Below are 17,436 nucleotides of genomic sequence, written 5' to 3'. Positions count from 1 at the left end.
GTTGTCGAGTTGCTCAGACTGATCTGTGGCAACATCTGGATGTTGTTTGTTTGTCTGTTATGTAAGCCAAACAGCCCCCGAACTCACAACCCTCATACCTCTGCCTCTGGAGTACTGAGATTAACAGTGTGCACTCCCAGCTATGTTACAGGGTGTGATGGGCTTCGGTAAAATTTGTCAAGGACAATCAGTGGGGCAATCAGCAGAAGTAGATAACAATGGAAGGCTGTGTGATTGATGATCATTAACTATACACAGCTAAAAGCAAGAGGAAAATACTTGGTGCTTCCCTCCAGGAGCGTGCTAGCTGAGAGAAGCAGCGTAAATCCCTGTTCTCTATCAGCTATGTATTCCCAGAATCCACCCTATTGGAGGCAGCCACTGCTGAGCACATGCCTGTCAGCTATGGAAGACCAATCTACAAGGCTCCCTCCCACCCCAAAACCTCTGCTGCCATAGTAGTAATGGCTCCGGAGAGGTAGGATACAGGCGCTGGGGTCTGCTGCCTTCTCCCTAAGGCCAGATGGAGCAGAAGATGAGAACGCAGGTAGGGCTTTGTTCACGTTTCAAGGCCTTGAAAGAATCCATGCCGTAGCCGATACTCAGGCCACCTGGAAATTAGGACCACAGCTTCTGAGGCTGACTGCTTGAGACTGTGTAGCCCTAGGTATGTGGTCTAACCCTGTGCAGCTCAGCAGTTTCTGGAACATCACTGACAGCCATAGCACAAATGGTTACTGCTAGGATCAAATGGGCATGAAGTGCCTAGAAGAAAGTTGGTCGAGGTTACACCCCATTTTCAGCCCATCTTATAGCCTTGGAATTGAAATGGTCTAAGCCTCTTAGATCACCATAAGAAGGATGCCCACCCACGTCTCTGCCAGCTCCTGGTTTCTTCAATTCCATGTCCAGCCTTGAACACATAACCTCAAAATCTGTCCAAGTGTGGGCCAGCACCGAGTAGCTTCAGCATATAGGAACGGTTAGAAGTGAGTTCTCGTCCCCAGCCCCGATCTGCTAGCCAATTGCTGGAGGAATTGGTTAGGATGGCAACATAGCTCAGATAATTAACAAGACCATGGTGATGAGAGGGGAATCCTGACTGAGCAATTCCTGTGACTATTAACCAGGCTAATGAAAATCTAACCCTAGTTTTCATATTATTATGACTTTCAATCAGATTCCCAGCCCAGCCCACATTTGCAGTCCAAATGTGTTTGTAAGCAGGAGGTGGCCACTGGGGACGTAAGACCTCTGGTGATAGGCTCCAGCTGCCTTTTTTTTTTTTTTAAACAAAGACTTATAAAGGAAACTTTGAGAGCTGGTTCTTTGAAATATACTATCAGACAAACCTGCTGTTGTTCTTACCTGAGAATGAGTACCACATACCCCTACACAGGAGAGAAGAGGAGGCTGAGACAGATCTTTGGAAGTCGTTCAACTTTCTCATCTCTTCATATTCATGTTTGAGATGTTTCCTGTCTATGATCACCCAACACAGACATAAAAGGCATCCCCTCGGACTTCTCTTTGATCTTCTGCGAGGCTCATTCTTTTCAGTTTACTTCTGCATCATCAATGAAACCAGTCCCTTTCCAGATTCCTTCTTAGTGCTGGAAGTCTGAGCCACTAGTGAACTCACAGCCTTCTCCCATGAATTACAGCCTCCCTTGACTCTGCTTCTGGGACTCTGAGTGCTAAACCTGGCAGGGCGGGATGGGGTCAGCAGCCCTTTGGCTGTGATCTTTAATGCCCACACCATTGCTGCTGCTGCTGCTGCTGCTGCTGCTGCTGCTGCCGCGCTTCTCAAGGCTCGTCTCATCACATTCCTCGTGCCTGTAACTAAGATCCGACTCTGCCTTTGTTGTGTGGCTCTGGTCAGACCCAGGATGTCTGCCTAGCATCCGAGCTGTTCTCACCGCGTCTCCGGTCATCAAGAAAAGGCTCCGTGTTCCTTGCCGTTCACAGAACTCTACTGTTCCTCCTGTCACCAGAGCCTCAGCCATCTGTCCTCTCACCCACCTGACAATTCCTTCCTCTTTTTATGTCATCTCAGACTTCCTGTGAAGCCTCCGTCCCAGTCCCCTCTTCATCTACAGAGAATTTTCCTTTTTTTTAAAAAAAAACTATATAATGCAGTTACGTTCAGGGAAATTATCAGAGAAAGCTGAGGCTTCTAAAATGTTCAGCCTAAAGTGGGTGTGCACTATATGTCATGTACTGACTTAAAAAAGGTGCTTGATATCCAGAAAATAACCAGAAGGAGGAGCAGTCAGAGCACCCTGCACAAAAGCATATTTAAGTTCTAATGAGCCACAGTTAGAAGCCCCCACTATTGTCCTGTGCACCAAGTGAATAGAAAGCACTCAGGTGAAGGACTGCGGCAAACTGCAGCCTCTCTTCATTTGCCTCTGTTTGGTTCCATTTTCCTTTCTTGCTGGAAACCAAAGACTTTCCTCCTTTCTTTGGAAGGAGCACCCCCTGTTAGAAATCTGAGGCTCCAGGACTCAAATGCAATGGGCTTGGCTGGAGCACTGTGCAGGACATTTCTCGACAAGCCCCGAAAAGACGACAGCATTTGGCCTGTGCCTTTCTGCAGGAGGTGGATATGTGTCAGCAGCAGTCAACTGAGTGGAGCAGATTATTTTTCTTCCTTAGAAATCTCGTCTTACCATTTCACCTCACCCTTAAAGTTAGAGTGAACTATTTTGCATTCGTGCACATACCTTTTCATGATTCCAGTGTCAGGAGCCTTTCAAGATCATGAGAAATTGAGCAAGAAGACAACCTAACCTTAAAAATGGCATGTAAACTATCCAAGGCATAACAAAATAGTCTTATCCAGATAGAGACACAGGCAGACATTGGTTAACTTGCTAGAGGACACCAAGTTACCTCAAAGATACCTCTCTTTCCCTCTGTCCCTCCTTATGATCCTATGTCTCTGGTTACGAATTTTTGGAGGATCTTTTGCTTTATTGGGGTTTTTTTTTCTGCATTATTATTAAGATTAAAATGTTGCATCTGCTCAACTCTGGCATCACTGGGCTTTCCCTGTGCCTGGACAGGGTTTTCACTCTCTGTATCAAGCTATTGTTCTCTCATGATCTTCAAAGGCTCCTGACACTGGAGTCTTCCTCATATCTAAAAGTCTGGCTTTAATTACATGATTAGCCTGTATGTTTTTTCCATTGTGGTTAAAGAGGAGAGAGATTGAAATATGTTTACTATTTATTCTACAGAATGTCTGAGATGTCCGAATCCCAAATGGCTTGCTTTGTTCTAGAAATGAGAACTGATCAAATTATAGACTCCTTCACACAGGGAAGGGAAACTAATAAATAAGGGAACAGAGATACCTGAGTGACATATGCAAGTGAGTCCCCAGGGTGCGTTTTGCTAACCAGTGCCAGACCTGTGCCTTCCAGGTTCCCTGCAAGTCATGAACAAAACGAGAAAGATCATGGAACATGGTGGGGCCACCTTCACCAATGCATTTGTGACCACACCCATGTGCTGTCCGTCACGCTCGTCCATGCTCACTGGGAAGTACGTGCATAACCACAATGTCTACACCAACAATGAGAACTGCTCTTCTCCCTCGTGGCAGGCCATGCATGAGCCTCGGACCTTTGCTGTGTATCTCAACAACACCGGCTACAGAACAGGTAAAGCATGATGTTCCTTCCCCCGCAGTCTTAGATGAGGGAAACTGCACTGGGTAGTATGATGTATGAGAAGTTCCAGGAGACTCAACAATAAAGAGTCTAGGTTCTCTCATCTCTGCCTTGATCCGTGTTATGTTGCCATAACAGAATCCACGAGGCAGGTTAACTTACTAGAGCTAAAGGTCTAAGGAGCACACAGTCAGGTGCAAGAACATGCCAGCAGCTTCCAGGCAAGGAGTGAAAAAAAAAACCAAGTTAAGTGCTCTGGGAACACAACACTGGCCTCACTTCCTAACAACCCGCTCGGCAGGCAATAGCCACTCCTAGGAAAGGTACTGAGGTCCTCTTAGCAACCCAATTAGGTCTAAAACACTCACATTTTAAAGATGAGCCGTATTAACACAAAGCAAAACGTGTTTTTATTCAGGAGCATGTACCAAATGCAACATCCCTTATAGAAAATCCAGGACATGGCTGGAAAGACCACTCAGCAGTGAGAGCAGTGGTTGCTCTTCCAGAGGTCCTGAGTTCAATTCCCAGCAACCATATGGTGGCTCCTAACAATCTGTAATGGGGTCTGAAGCCCTCTTCTGGTGTGTCTGAAAACAGTGACAGTGTACTCACATACATAAAATAAATAAATGTTTTGAAAAGAATATTCAAAAAAATCAGGATTCTTGTGGATGCAGTATAAAAATATTCCCACAAGGGCCCCCCAGCTGGTGGAATATAATAATGTCATGAATGAGATTCCACTCCATTTACAAATCTCAGGGGATCATTAGAAAACTTGGGGATTTTCTTAGATGTGGGTAATTTCTTCTGATTTTTCAGGGGAAATTACCAAGGGTTGCTTTGAACTGCTCAGTGCCTATGAGAGAGCGCTGCATCCAGTCGATGAGCCAATGACTTCCTGAATGGATGAGTGACCCAGTCTTTGCGAACCCTCCTGATATGTTCATGTATTCATAGGCAGTTAATAGGGCTTGAACAGTAGCTTTAGCTGAAGTCATGGTCACAAAGCATTCACCAGTTCCCTCCAGGAGAGGAGCCGGCTTTGCTGTCCCAGCTCCCAACAATGAACCTGTGCACAGCAAAATTAAGTTTATGGTTAGCTGGGATTTTTAAAACTGGACTCTTTGAGAGGGATTCTGAGTGCCCCATTGTGAGCAGGAATGAAGAAGAATGGCTTCCTGGGAACATTATCCTCAAAGCCCTTATGTTCAAGCACTGGGCACTGCTTCCAGTTTACTTGGCATTTCTTCATGGACGCACATGGAGGGTTTGCCTAGTGAAAGGTAGGGCTTGGGTCTCCACCTCAAGACCCACTTAGTTAGATTCAATCACAAGAATTGAAGATGTCGTCAAAAAGGCTTATCGGAAATAATTTTCTGGCCTCCAGAGTATCTGTTCTCAAAGCTGAAAACTAAAGGATTTCAGACAAATATCCCCTTAAATCTTAAATCTCTTTAATCTCTCCTAAAAGACTCGGGAAATACATAGTCATTTGCCTCTTTACAGCAAACCCCATGGGCACTTAATTCTTGTTATTTATGGATGAAATGGTTGATTGTACATACGGGAGCTCCACCACATAGGCATCAGAGGATCCCAATTCCCAGAGGAAAGCCCCTCTGCTATCTCAAGGGTGTTTGCTTCTGGTTAGTAGGGGTTTACAGAGGGCACCTTCACCTGGTGTGTCTTCTCACATTAATGGTTTAAATTTATGGCACCTTTCATCTGAGGACTCTCAAGCAATTTGCAAATCCACCAAGCATCCGTGCAGGGTTCCAGGATGGCAGCTGTGCTTGGCTGTGCTTTATAACTGGAGTAGGGGCTTCAGATGCTGTGTACGGTTAAACCTCAGAAGCAGGTTTTAAAACGGTCCCCTAATACCTGGCTCCTGTGTAACCACCAAATATGTTTTGCTCATTAGAAGCGTGCGAAATCGATGCCTTTGCCTTTCCCAGGATCCCTGTAGTTTAATTTCTAGTAGAGAGTGTGGGGCTGGGAAGACTCAGCTCTCAGCACATCCAGAGCTCAGAGGTGGAGCTGTAGGGTAGGGCTTAGGGCAGGACCTAGGGTGTGTTGATTTGTTTCAGGGATAACCCTGGAAAGTAAAGAAGGGAATGGGCTTCTGTAGCTTGCCCACTTTATCCTGGGAACTTGAGTTATGTCACCTAGTTCTTACAAGACACCATGGAAGGAGGGTATGATACCAAGGAAGAAGCCAGGACTTAAGAGAACTGGTTATCAACAGACAAAAGTCCCTCCCTTGATGGTACAAGTTGCCCAGAGTATCCGGTTGCACAGTTTCCAGGAGCCTTTTGTTTGTCTTTTAAGATGGGGTCTCTTATAGTCTAGGCTCACCTTGAATTCAGTACTTTGAACTTTTGATCATCCTCCTCTACCTCCAGAGTTCTGGGATTACAGACACGAGCCGCTTGTCTGGCTGTCCCCAGGATCATATTTCTGTGCATGTTATTCTCTCCTGTCTTGTTCTAAAGTGCCTCCCAGACACATAGAACCCAATAGGATGCAGACCAGTGAGTACTCCGGCAAGCAGAAACAAATGGTAACGCCTACCTAACATTATACCGAAGTTGGATCACAAAGTATGAGCTGTGGATTCGTACAGAAAGGCTGTGAGGAAGGTCTAAACTTTCTAATAGCAGAAGCAAAAATGGAAAGCATCCCTTGCAAAGTTCACAGCATCCCCAGCATGAGAAGCCACCATTTGTTTGTAGATGTCCTAGCATCTTCCGGTTCTTACTTCAGATGCATTGCGTTAGGTTGGCTAAAACTAGAAAGCATTCATCGAAGAGTTTTGTCTGTTCTGCAGCACAGGATGACCTCTAACCTCTCAGCCTCTAAATGCTGACATTATAGGCATGTGCCACCATATCTGGTCATTAGTGAGTCTAACCCCTTATTTTCTTAGCAATAAATCTATACCTACAAGACAGGGGTGTTCTTGGGGATAGAGCTGTCACCAACATTTAGGAGGGCAGGACTCAAGCTTGGAATATTACTCCGATTGCAGAGATGGGTTTGTGATTAACCCATGAGAACCAACCACAAGGCATCCCAGTAAAGACTGTGTGTTGTTCTCTGTGCAGCCCGCTCTCCTGCTTTAGCTTGGGATTTTTCTTCAGAAACAGCAGACCAGCTCCTAGAAACAAAGGCTGATTCTAAAGCCAACATCTTTCCAAAACTGAGACACATAGGTAATGACAGAGTTCATAGCGAGTGATCGTCCTGCCATGCATAAGGAATTCTTTCCGGGCAGCAAGGGCCCATCCAAATTCATAGGGTAGAGAAAACATAACATTCGCCAAGGGCTGGGATTTAGCTCAGTGGACAAATGTTTGTCTAGCGTGCGTAAGATGCTAGGTTCGAGCTCAGCATCACAAATAAGGTTAGTGATCTGGGAAATTTAAAGTTCTATCTGACGAGAAAGATAGAAGTATCTCAGAAAATTAAGAAACAAAACCATCATTGTGACAATAGTCACTGATCTAACCATGAATAGTGGCTGTAGAATGAAGACGATAAGGGAAAAGATTATAAACCAGCATAATTGTCTACAAGACACTAAACCAGTGGGTAAAATAACGCATAATTGGTTGTTGCTTTCCTAATTATGAACATACTATTTGGAATATTTAACTGTAGACTTTAGAATAACCGGGGAAACTGAAATAATGTGACACAGGAATCTCCACCTAGATCAAAATGCAAAACGACAATAAGTCTTACAAAAAACAGCTCCAAGAAGACAAATTACTAAGAGGCTTATTTTGGGAGGAATCCAGAATACATGGATTTAAATGAAATGAACCCATCCAGTGTTATATTTACCCTTGTATGACATTACTTTCCTCTTTCAGGACATAGGCATATTTTTGGACTAGTTGTAACCTAAATGTTTCTAACTTTACTCATGGAAAATGTGAGTTTATGAGAGCTTAAACGTCCAAGAAAGAAAAAACACAGGGCCGCATCTATTGCGCTCTGTCCTGGGGAATGAAGTGAGAAAGGCCGTGGCCTCTCCGTCACAAAAACGCAAGTGTTCTGCCTGAAGTTTGCTAAAAATTATGACGGGGTAGATGTTAGTATAAAACTCAGCCCCAAATCATAAGGTTAAAGAGAAAAATCATCCAAGCTTGAGAGACTGCATTGAATGGAAGGGAAAGAAGTGGAAGCTAGGCTGAAGGGCTGTGGCCACGCCTCTCGAGGGCCATGGCCACGCCTCTCTGCTCTTAATCTGTTGGGAAAACTCAGGCCAGTTTTCTGACATACAGTTTTCTTTCCTGTCCAAAATTATTCTGCAGGTCTGCTATGTTTGCTGAAATTACCTTGATTCTTTCAATTATGTTGTTATAAATACAGTTATAAACAGTATAGGAAATCACATGAGCTAAATTTTTGACACATCTGTTCTATTTCATGCTATAAGTGGAAGAAATCTGCAATGAAAACTTTAATTAATTAATTGTGGGTTGGCACCTCACTGTGCTCCATAGACTTGTCTTTAACTCACATTTTCAGGCCATCCTTCGTGTCAGCCTCCACTAAGACACACAGTGCTGTACTCGACTTTGCTGTACAGTTTTTTTCCTGTGATAAATTAATTTGCATAAAGTTACCTATGTCCTCATCCTGTGTCTTTTTACAGATTTATTTTATCTGTAGCAAGCTTGTTTATTTACTCTCTAATAAAGGAATTAATTAAATTAGAGTTTTCTAAGGTAAGACAAGCTAATCTCATTTGTATGGATGATGATGATGTAGATTTCTGTTAGGCACAGAAATGTGAGATGTTACCTACATTTATTGGACCATGGAGTACTAGGCGTACACCGGACCCTGGGATATAAAAATACAAGAGTCCACTCTTCAGAATGCAGCCACTCCATTTGAGTAAACCAAATTCATAAATACAGATGTGTAAATCACAAATTAACACAGTTTTCAATTATGGCATCACCACTACAGAAACACTGTCATGGGCATCAAACGTCCCTGACATCAGTCACTACACTAAATAAGGTTCAATTCTTCTAAGCATCGCATCTTTTATAGTTACTATGATGTAACAGAGAGAAGGCTTTTCTTCAGTGAATGTGTTTTTTTCTAATGGAAAAATGGGTTATCCTAGGCAGAAATCATTTAACACCCCCCCCACACACACACACACAATAACAGTTGTAACCTAATCTTCCGTACCTATCTCCCCATCTTCCAGCTTCAGCCACTGCCCTAAACAGCTGTGAAGGCCAGTAGTGATGGCTAAAGGAACAGAATAGTTCTGCAAGTCAGGTTGACTTTGGGTAACTCTGATAGCACTAGCTGAGTTGAATTGCCATCACCAAAGGAGAGAGAGAATTCAGTACTTACACCCAAGTCAATGACATGGTGATATAGACCTGAAGATCAAGTTCACTTAGAGAGAGACGTAGGTGAATAGCACACATGGAGCAGAATGATTGGAAGCCCATATAGTCGATTTGTGGAGCACTACCAAGAAATGTCATATCCAAAGAAGCCAGGGGTTGATAAAGATGAGTACGGATGGCTGGAGGCTCCAAAATGACGAGAGTAAGTTCCATTGCCAGTGCCAGGTGCTGCATCCTGGGCTGGGCTCTCTTGCCGTGAATGTGGTGGGCAATAGCACATCTGGAATCCTGAGTACATTTTTCACACTCCATTAACACAAAGACACTGAAAACCTGGAGGCAGTTCTGAAGGCAATCACAGGGACTATTAAGAGACTTGAAGGAGTCATTTATAAGGGCAGGATTAAGTCAAAGGGCAATCACCATGGTAATGGCTAGAAATGGTACAAAGTGACCTAAAAAGTCCAGCCGTGAGGGAAGAACAGGCGTGACTGGGCATGGCTACTCTGAAGGTGGGGCACATCAAAAGTAGCAAAGAAGGCTTGGAAATCAGTTGGGGAAAATGGAAACCGCAGGAGAGAGACGTGGTTTCTAAAAAGTAAGCTACAGAGCAAGGTGTCCTTCCACCACAAAATGGTAAAGTATTTAAACTGTGGGATCGGATGAGAAGCCCCAGTATATGCCAAACACTGTTTTAAGTGCTTTCCCTCTTGAACAGACTCTTTGGCTCACACAACATCCCAGACTATGCTTGTCCCAAGCAGGTTCTTCAGAGCAGTGTAGGAAGGAGATGCCTGGGAAGCCTGCTCTCAACTTCACATTCTAATTTCTATGACCTTTTACAAAACTCTTTGAAAGTAAATGGATAGAAAAGTGGGGTGAGCCCCTAGGGATGAGGAGGAAGGCAAAGAAAGCAGGACATGTTAGACACAAGTTCCCAGAGCAGTCCCTTTCTGAACCCAAAACTGGCGGGAACAGGGGTCTGCTCTGCTTCTCATAGCGAGTTATACTGTATCCTGTTAGAAAAGGAAAATCATTTTGTAATTCTAGCCTGGGGAGGAAGCCAGAAGGGTCAAACAGGCAAACCCCTGACATTTTGTCCTGCACTCATCAACCTGATTGGGAACTGGGCAGGATCATCAAACTACAAACACTGGGTAGGTGGACTACCTGGTTGATTCACTTACCTACACAGCTCACAACAAAGAAACTAGCATACTGTGCGTCTTTTGTTCTCTCTCTCTCTCTCTCTCTCTCTCTCTCTCTCCTTCCCTCCCTTCTTTCCTTTCTTCCTTAATGATTTATTTATCTATTTTATTGTCACACCCATTCGACCAGCAAAGAAGACACGAACAACCAGATCCTTCTCAACAGCCTTTATTGCAGAAGTGCTCTTTTAGTTTTCAGGGAGAGACCTCTAATGCCCAGGGCGAGCTGCTTATATACCCTCAGCCCTGGGAGGAGAAAAGCGCATGGAGGCGCATGATTGGTCAGAATTGCAATGCCTCATTAGCATACCACATTAGCATACCCTGCCCGGGAGGGGGTAATTGGTCAGGATCATGGTACTCCATAAGCATGCCCTGCTCGATTGTGGTACCTCACTAGCATACCCCGTTCGGGAGGGGTTGGCACCAAAACTGAGTTGCGCATGCGCAGTGCACTAGTAGCCGGTACCAGAGGCCAAGGCCGGCGCCATCTTGACCAGCCGAGTCCGGTCGGCGGCCTACATTTTATTTTATGTGCATTGGTGTTTTGCCTGTGTGTATTTCTGTGTGACAGTATCAGATCCCCTATAACTGGAGTTACAAACAGTTGTGAGCTGCCATGTGGGTGCTGGGAATTGAACCCAGGTCTTCTGGAGGGACAGTCAATGCGCTTAACCACTGGGCCATCACTCCAGCCCCTGAATGCTGTGTTTCTTAAACTCAAGTCCAGATTGTTTTTAAAGAAAATAATACTAAGGAATCACATAAACTTAAGACATCTTAAAGAACTATATTTAATAGAAACATGTTAGAAGAACAAATCAGCTTTTAAAATATTAATTAAAGTGCAAATATATTTTTTATTAAATCCAGAACTTATAAACTCAGTTCACAAGGCTCAATGTAGGAAACATTGGTGGTGCCCTGTACTGAACAGGGATGGTGGGCGGGCCACAGGGTAAGGCAAAGGTGGACATAGAAGTTCAGGGCTATTATCTTATATCTTAGCACTTGGGAGACAGACAGAGACAGAAGCAGGAAAAATGGCAATTCAAGACCAGCCTGGGTCAAATAGCCAGACATATCCTCACAGATAGATAGATAGATAGATAGATAGATACATACATACATACATACATACATACATAAATACATAGATATAGATAGATGATAGATACATACATATATACATACATACATAAGATAGATATAGATACATACATATATAGATAAATACATTAGCTAGAGATAGATAGATAGATACATACATATATACATGATTTAAATAATAAATAAAGTAGAAAGATTCTATCAAAAGGGACAAAGTTTCCTCAATCCCCACAGGGCTATCATGTACCAGATCTCTCCGTCTGACTTTTCCGTTTCCCAGTTGACTGAACAAAGGGATATATTCTGCTTTTATTCCAGGATGGCCCTAAGAAGCAGATTCCCAAGAGAACTCTGATCATTACAATCCATGTATTTTAGTGCTACTTGCATTTATTGAAAAACAGAGAGTGCCGATGTCATGTGGACCAAGCCTGAGGAACTGTGTATAGGCCAAGTGCTGCCGGCATCGTGGTCTGATGAATTTCCATTTCTCCATCACCTTTAAAATCCTAATTTCCTGTTTCTGCATATGTTTATGATTAATCATCTCACACGAGAAAATAATCTTTCATTTCTCATTGCAGCCTTTTTTGGAAAATACCTCAATGAATATAATGGCAGCTACATCCCTCCTGGATGGCGAGAATGGCTCGGGTTAATCAAGAATTCTCGCTTCTATAATTACACTGTTTGCCGCAATGGCATCAAGGAGAAGCATGGATTTGATTATGCAAAGGTAATTTTCAGTGTAAACCTGCATCAATCTGCTCCTGTGCACAATGGGGGGAAAGACGCTTCCAGGGAGGTAAGCTGTCTGCAAGACAGGCTTTCTGTGTTCTCACAGTATCTGAAGGGAAAATGTTAAAGCAATTTCCAACTCCAGACAAGAAGGCTTGAAAGGACCAGTGTGTTTGTCTACTGAGACCTTCTTCCTTCTCCCTCACTAGGATGAAAGGCAATCAGTCTTTGATGAAAGTGCCATCAGGAAAATCATACCTCCTCCCTTGTGATAATTTCTGTTTTCCTCTCTCTCTCTCTCTCTCTCTCTCTCTCTCTCTCTCTGTCATTCGCATAATCAAATGCCTATCTTGTGCTATTTCACTTCTCAGTGCTGAAAGTATATTTTGTCTGTGGCTTCTGCCTTCCACATGAAAATAAGAGCAGTGTAGTGCCCAAGAAGTCTGGGGTGCTGTGCCATTCACTTTACTGCCATCTGACCAAGCCTAGTATTTGTGACAAGGACATCTGCCCCATGGCAGTGAGAGATCACAACAGTCAGCTGTCAGTCTTAGGATGTTTAAACTAACCTAGAGAAACTGCCCATGGTTCCCAAACACTTAGGTCCTAGATTTTAAATCTTACATAAGTAAGCCAGACACAGTGCTGTGTGTCTTAAGACACTAGCTCTTGGGAGGCTGGGGCAGATGGGGGGAGAGTTTGAACCAGCTGGGGCTCCACAGTGAGTTTCGGCCAACCAGGAGTGCTTGGTGAGACCCCAGCAAAAGCACAACAAACCAAAAATATGTTCTTATGATTACTAACTTGATTTTTTTTTTAAAAATGAGATTATAAAATCGAAGCGAGAAATAGCTTTAAATTCAGCTTGGCAGTTTTTCTGAAATACTCTTTTTCCTTCTGGACATGTCCATCTCATTTTCCCGGAAATGCCAAAAAGCAGCTGGATCTAGCACCTGTTTCAACAGGTCCAGGTATTTGATAAGACAGAGAAAGGGGACTAGATTACTGTGTCTGGCATGCCGGTGTCGTTGTGCCTGGCACAGTGCACTTGAAGAGAGATAAGATGTAAGTCTGGGTCTTTTCTAACCTCCTGAAAACAAATGAATTCACCCACACAGCTGATGGGCATTTTGCCATCAGAGTTGAGAGTCCAGTCAGCAGGGACCTTGAAGGCAAAGTTGTGCCATGTCCTCATTGTGAAAGACAAGAGAGCTCAGCCTGTGGTGATCAGTTCAACCTCTCATGTCATGTCTCTGGCTGAGAACAGAATCACTGCAGCCAAATGATGCAAGCCTCGCACACAGATTGTCATTGCTATCACTTTCGATCTGTGGGGAATGCTTTTATGCTCCTTGTTCAAGCTATTAACCTTTTATTCCCTGTTGCCCGAAGGAGAACAAAGTAATCACGATTCTCTCCAAATACTAAATCAGCTCGGCCTGCTCATTCTCACAGCCTATTAGTTGTCAAAGACAAGTGTGCTGTAAAGGAGTGTGTGTGTGTCTGTGCGTGTGTGTGTGTGTGTGTGTGTGTGTGTGTGTGTGTGTGAGAGAGAGAGAGAGAGAGAGAGAGAGAGAGAGAGAGAGAGAGAGAGAACATGTAAAGAAATTAAACAGACTCCCGAATGGAAAGGGGACAGGACAGCCTTTGGACTTGTCCTAACAAGGACATGTGACATGGATTTCTTCCCCCAGCACTGCCCTTGCCGCTGTCTGGTCCTTAAATCCACAACATGTGACCAGCTGTGCTTGGAAGTGATTGACATTGTGACCATTGCCTAGGAGTTTCTGACAAAAGTTTACACTGGAGGTTCAGGCCAAGGATACACAGAGAGGAAGCAGGTGGCTCAGTTAAAGTTCTCACCCTCTCCTTCGTCTTTAGTCCGTTTCCTCCTTCCTGCCCATTTCCAAGCTTGCATCATGCCCCGCCCTCTAAACTGTGGCTGAAGTCATTTTCTTAGCAAGTCAAACTCGAATGCCAGCAGCTTTACTACTCTCTTTGTACAATTAACACAGAGTAAGCAGCAAAACATCAAATGCTCCCCTATTTAAGTGTTGCAAGTGAAAGGCTCGCTAAAATGTTGCAATTTGTCCCCGTGGCTGGGATTTGGACAACGCCTTCTATTTGGTAGATGGGTAGTTCAAAGGAAAGATCCTTTCCTGGCTTTGCACATTTGTATGTGTGTCCCCCTCTGTGTGAGTGTGTGTTCTGAAGCTGTGAATGTGGAACGGGTGTGGGTGTTTCCTGCCCTTGCGGTAATTAAATGTTTTGCCAACGAGTTACATCAATGAAATCTGAGAATGAGATACGTATCCGGTGTTTCATATGCTGTTGAATCTGTATTGCCTGCTTCAATCATTATCTCGGGCAAACACAACTTGCCTCTTTTCTTCCCTAATTGCTGAATGGTACATATCTCCCCACACCCTTGCTGTTAAGGAATGAACAGCCACCAATGTTCTCTGTTCTTGGAGGTGGCTGGTTCCTTGAGGGGCTCCTCCAGCTCATGCTTAGACCTTACCTCTTTATTCAATGGGTAAACTCTGAGGGAAGCGATGTTCAAATGTGATCTTGAATGTCACCTTTTGTAATTTTTGTTTTGTGTCAAATGTATGTTTCAGGATTACTTCACAGACTTAATCACTAACGAGAGCATTAATTACTTCAAAATGTCTAAGAGAATGTATCCCCATAGGCCCGTTATGATGGTGATCAGTCACGCAGCGCCACACGGCCCTGAAGACTCTGCGCCACAGTTTTCAAAACTGTACCCCAATGCCTCCCAACACATGTGAGTAACAAAATTTACAATGCACCCTGCCAGACTCGGCCCTTGCCTGTGCTCCCCAACCTATCCTCCTCCGTCACCCTCTTCCTTTCAACTCTGTGTAGCCCCAAGGGAGAAACGCCAGCTCTGCAGTGTCAGAAAGTGAGAAGTGAGGTATTTAGAATACAGCACAGGGCCGGCAGAGCTGCCAACCAGGCCTGCAGTAAAAGAGTGCTGGCGGTTCTGATTGGATAACACATCCCCGGGTCTGCCAGTAGCTAAATGAAGGGGTTCATATCAGGGAAATGGGGGCAGCTTCCACCTATAGTTCCTTTCGGTGTTATAAATGATATTCTGGGGTATGACTTAATAGTGCCAATAAGATAGGACTGTTTTGCTTTTCATAGCCGCAGTGCAGCCCCCGTCTGCTCTGGCTATAGAAACCGGGCTTTATTTTCTTTCCTGGGGAACACAGGAGCAGCTTGGCTGCAGATGTTCAATTAGGCTTGTGCAGAAGCCATCTAGAGTAGCTGGCCTGGGAGGCCCTCTCAGGTCATGGCTTTAAAATAACCTAATGCTTCTTCTTGAGAGGAGGAGGTGGGGAAGCCCTCATGGCAAAGAGGAGTGGAGGGAGAGAAGAGAGCTGCCATGTGCTGATAATCCTCCTTGGCCAAGGGTGGGAAAGCCTAGGCGCCTTGGCAGCAAAGAACACGATTTTGTTGTTGACTCTGTCAATGTGGTTTCTCCCAACCTTCACGCCCAATATGCAGCCTTCCACACAGAGCAGCTGGTACCCGGGCTGCAGAAAGCGCACCCATTCAAAAGGCACCATTATCACAAACCTCCGAGATTGGTTCACGATCTAGCTGTGCTTAAATACTGCCTCTGTCTGTCTGCCCCGGGTTTCTAAGATCCCAGACAGAAAGAACCTCAAGGAATTCGAGAAGTAACTAACTATTAATGAAACTGCCAGGCAATAGGCATTCCATGTGGAAGTTTTATTTTTATTCTTACTTAGTATTTATCTGTAACAGTCCTTCCTGAGTCACATGACCAAGACTAACAGGAAAGAAGTCAGAGTGACTTAGAACAGGAAGCAAAGTGGGTCACCTACAGAATGTGCCCAGGAGGATGCAAATATGATGGAGACACACAAGACAGTTGCTCCAGCAACTGGGAAATCTGGTCTCCACGAGCTACTATCAACTATATGGACAGAATCCTTCCCCTGTTACTCACTCTGCAGATGAATTTATGAATGAATCCTCTTAGCAGGTGGCTCTGTGGTGTAGCTCAGTTACAGATTCAGTAAGCAGCCATTCAGTGGGAGGAATGGATCTTTCAGGCTTCTTCAGTAATGCCTTGAAACTCACCTTTCCCCTCTCTTTTGAATCAGAACTCAGTTGGTGTGGCTTCCTTTGTTGAATTAGTGTTAGCACCTTCCCATCCTAAGATGACTTTCTACAGCTTTTTACCTTAGGGGACTTGTCAGTTTGCTGAGAAGGGTTGATAAGATATGGCTCTTTACGGCGCTTTAGAGGTCAGCCTGCCTTTGAAGCTTCAAGGCTAGGTCCTGACAGCTAGATCGAGTGTACAGACAACACTTGCACATAAAGAGGAGTCCAGTTGGGGTTTGGGTTTGGGGGCGGGAGGGCTCTCAGCAGTAGTTTGGAAGAGTGAATCTTGGATTCAAACACTGAGAATTATACTTTCTAAGGTTACCACACAACAGAAACTGGTTAAGGAATAACCAATGGGTACCCCTTAAAAACTAATAAACTATGACTTCCAGCTTGTGTTTATAAGGTTTTACTGAAACACAGCCATGCTTATCTGAGATCCACCAGCCAAGTGAAGCTGTGACATGGTCTGTAAAACTTAAAAGATTTATAGGAAATTCACCCAGACCAAAGTTTCACAGGGAAGATGGAAAAGTGTCCAGAGAGTCTTAGCACTAGTGGGGCCAGAGTGTCGAGCGTAGAACAAAAATCCCAGCACCGTAGAGCATCATGGGAAAGAAGCTGCATCTTTTGGAGGTATGGATCAACAGGCATTCAGAGTGGACTAGGAAGGACAGGCGGACATGTTTGCAGGAGACTCTATAGCCAGGAGGGTAGATGATTTCAGGGACAGAGTGTAGCACAGGCCAGGATTCATGTGAGAGAATCTAAAACAATGGTCCTCAACCTGTGGGTCGTGACCCCTTCAGCCAACTTCTAGTTCCAAAAATATTTATGTTACTGTTCATAACAGTGGCAAGATTACAGTCATAAAATAGCAATAAAAAATGATTTTGCAATTGGGGGTCATCACAACATGAGGAACTGAAGTGAAAAGTTGAAGCATTAGGAAGGTTGAGAACCCCGATGCTCTAAGACATGGCCCAGGCCCTGAAGAATGGGACCCAAATAAAGTAATAAGAAGTAAAGCTTAAAGGGAAAGAGTTGCAAAATATTGGGCACCTCAGTGAGTTTGTATGTAAGTGAGTAATAAGAACACATGAGCTGCCTTTCCACAAGGGAAAGGGTTGGGCTATTCCTTTACAC

General features: G+C 44.2%; 1 protein-coding gene across 6 annotated transcripts in view; it reads left to right on the top strand.

Moving 5' to 3' along the window:
* Positions 1 to 17,436, top strand: part of Sulf1 (sulfatase 1) — a 158,911-nt gene that overhangs the window by 91,912 nt on the left and 49,563 nt on the right. For all 6 annotated transcript variants that reach the window (XM_076924354.1, XM_076924356.1, XM_076924355.1 and 3 more), the window contains 3 exons: positions 3,429 to 3,668; positions 11,970 to 12,121; positions 14,745 to 14,914. In XM_076924354.1, the coding sequence (XP_076780469.1) occupies positions 3,429 to 3,668; positions 11,970 to 12,121; positions 14,745 to 14,914 (562 nt within the window). The remainder of the gene's footprint in view (positions 1 to 3,428; positions 3,669 to 11,969; positions 12,122 to 14,744; positions 14,915 to 17,436) is intronic.

This window comes from Arvicanthis niloticus, chromosome 25 (assembly GCF_011762505.2).
Source record: "Arvicanthis niloticus isolate mArvNil1 chromosome 25, mArvNil1.pat.X, whole genome shotgun sequence".
Taxonomy (NCBI): domain Eukaryota; kingdom Metazoa; phylum Chordata; class Mammalia; order Rodentia; family Muridae; genus Arvicanthis; species Arvicanthis niloticus.
The sequence above is the reverse complement of the archived record's forward strand: the minus strand, read 5'-3'. Positions and strand labels throughout refer to the sequence as shown.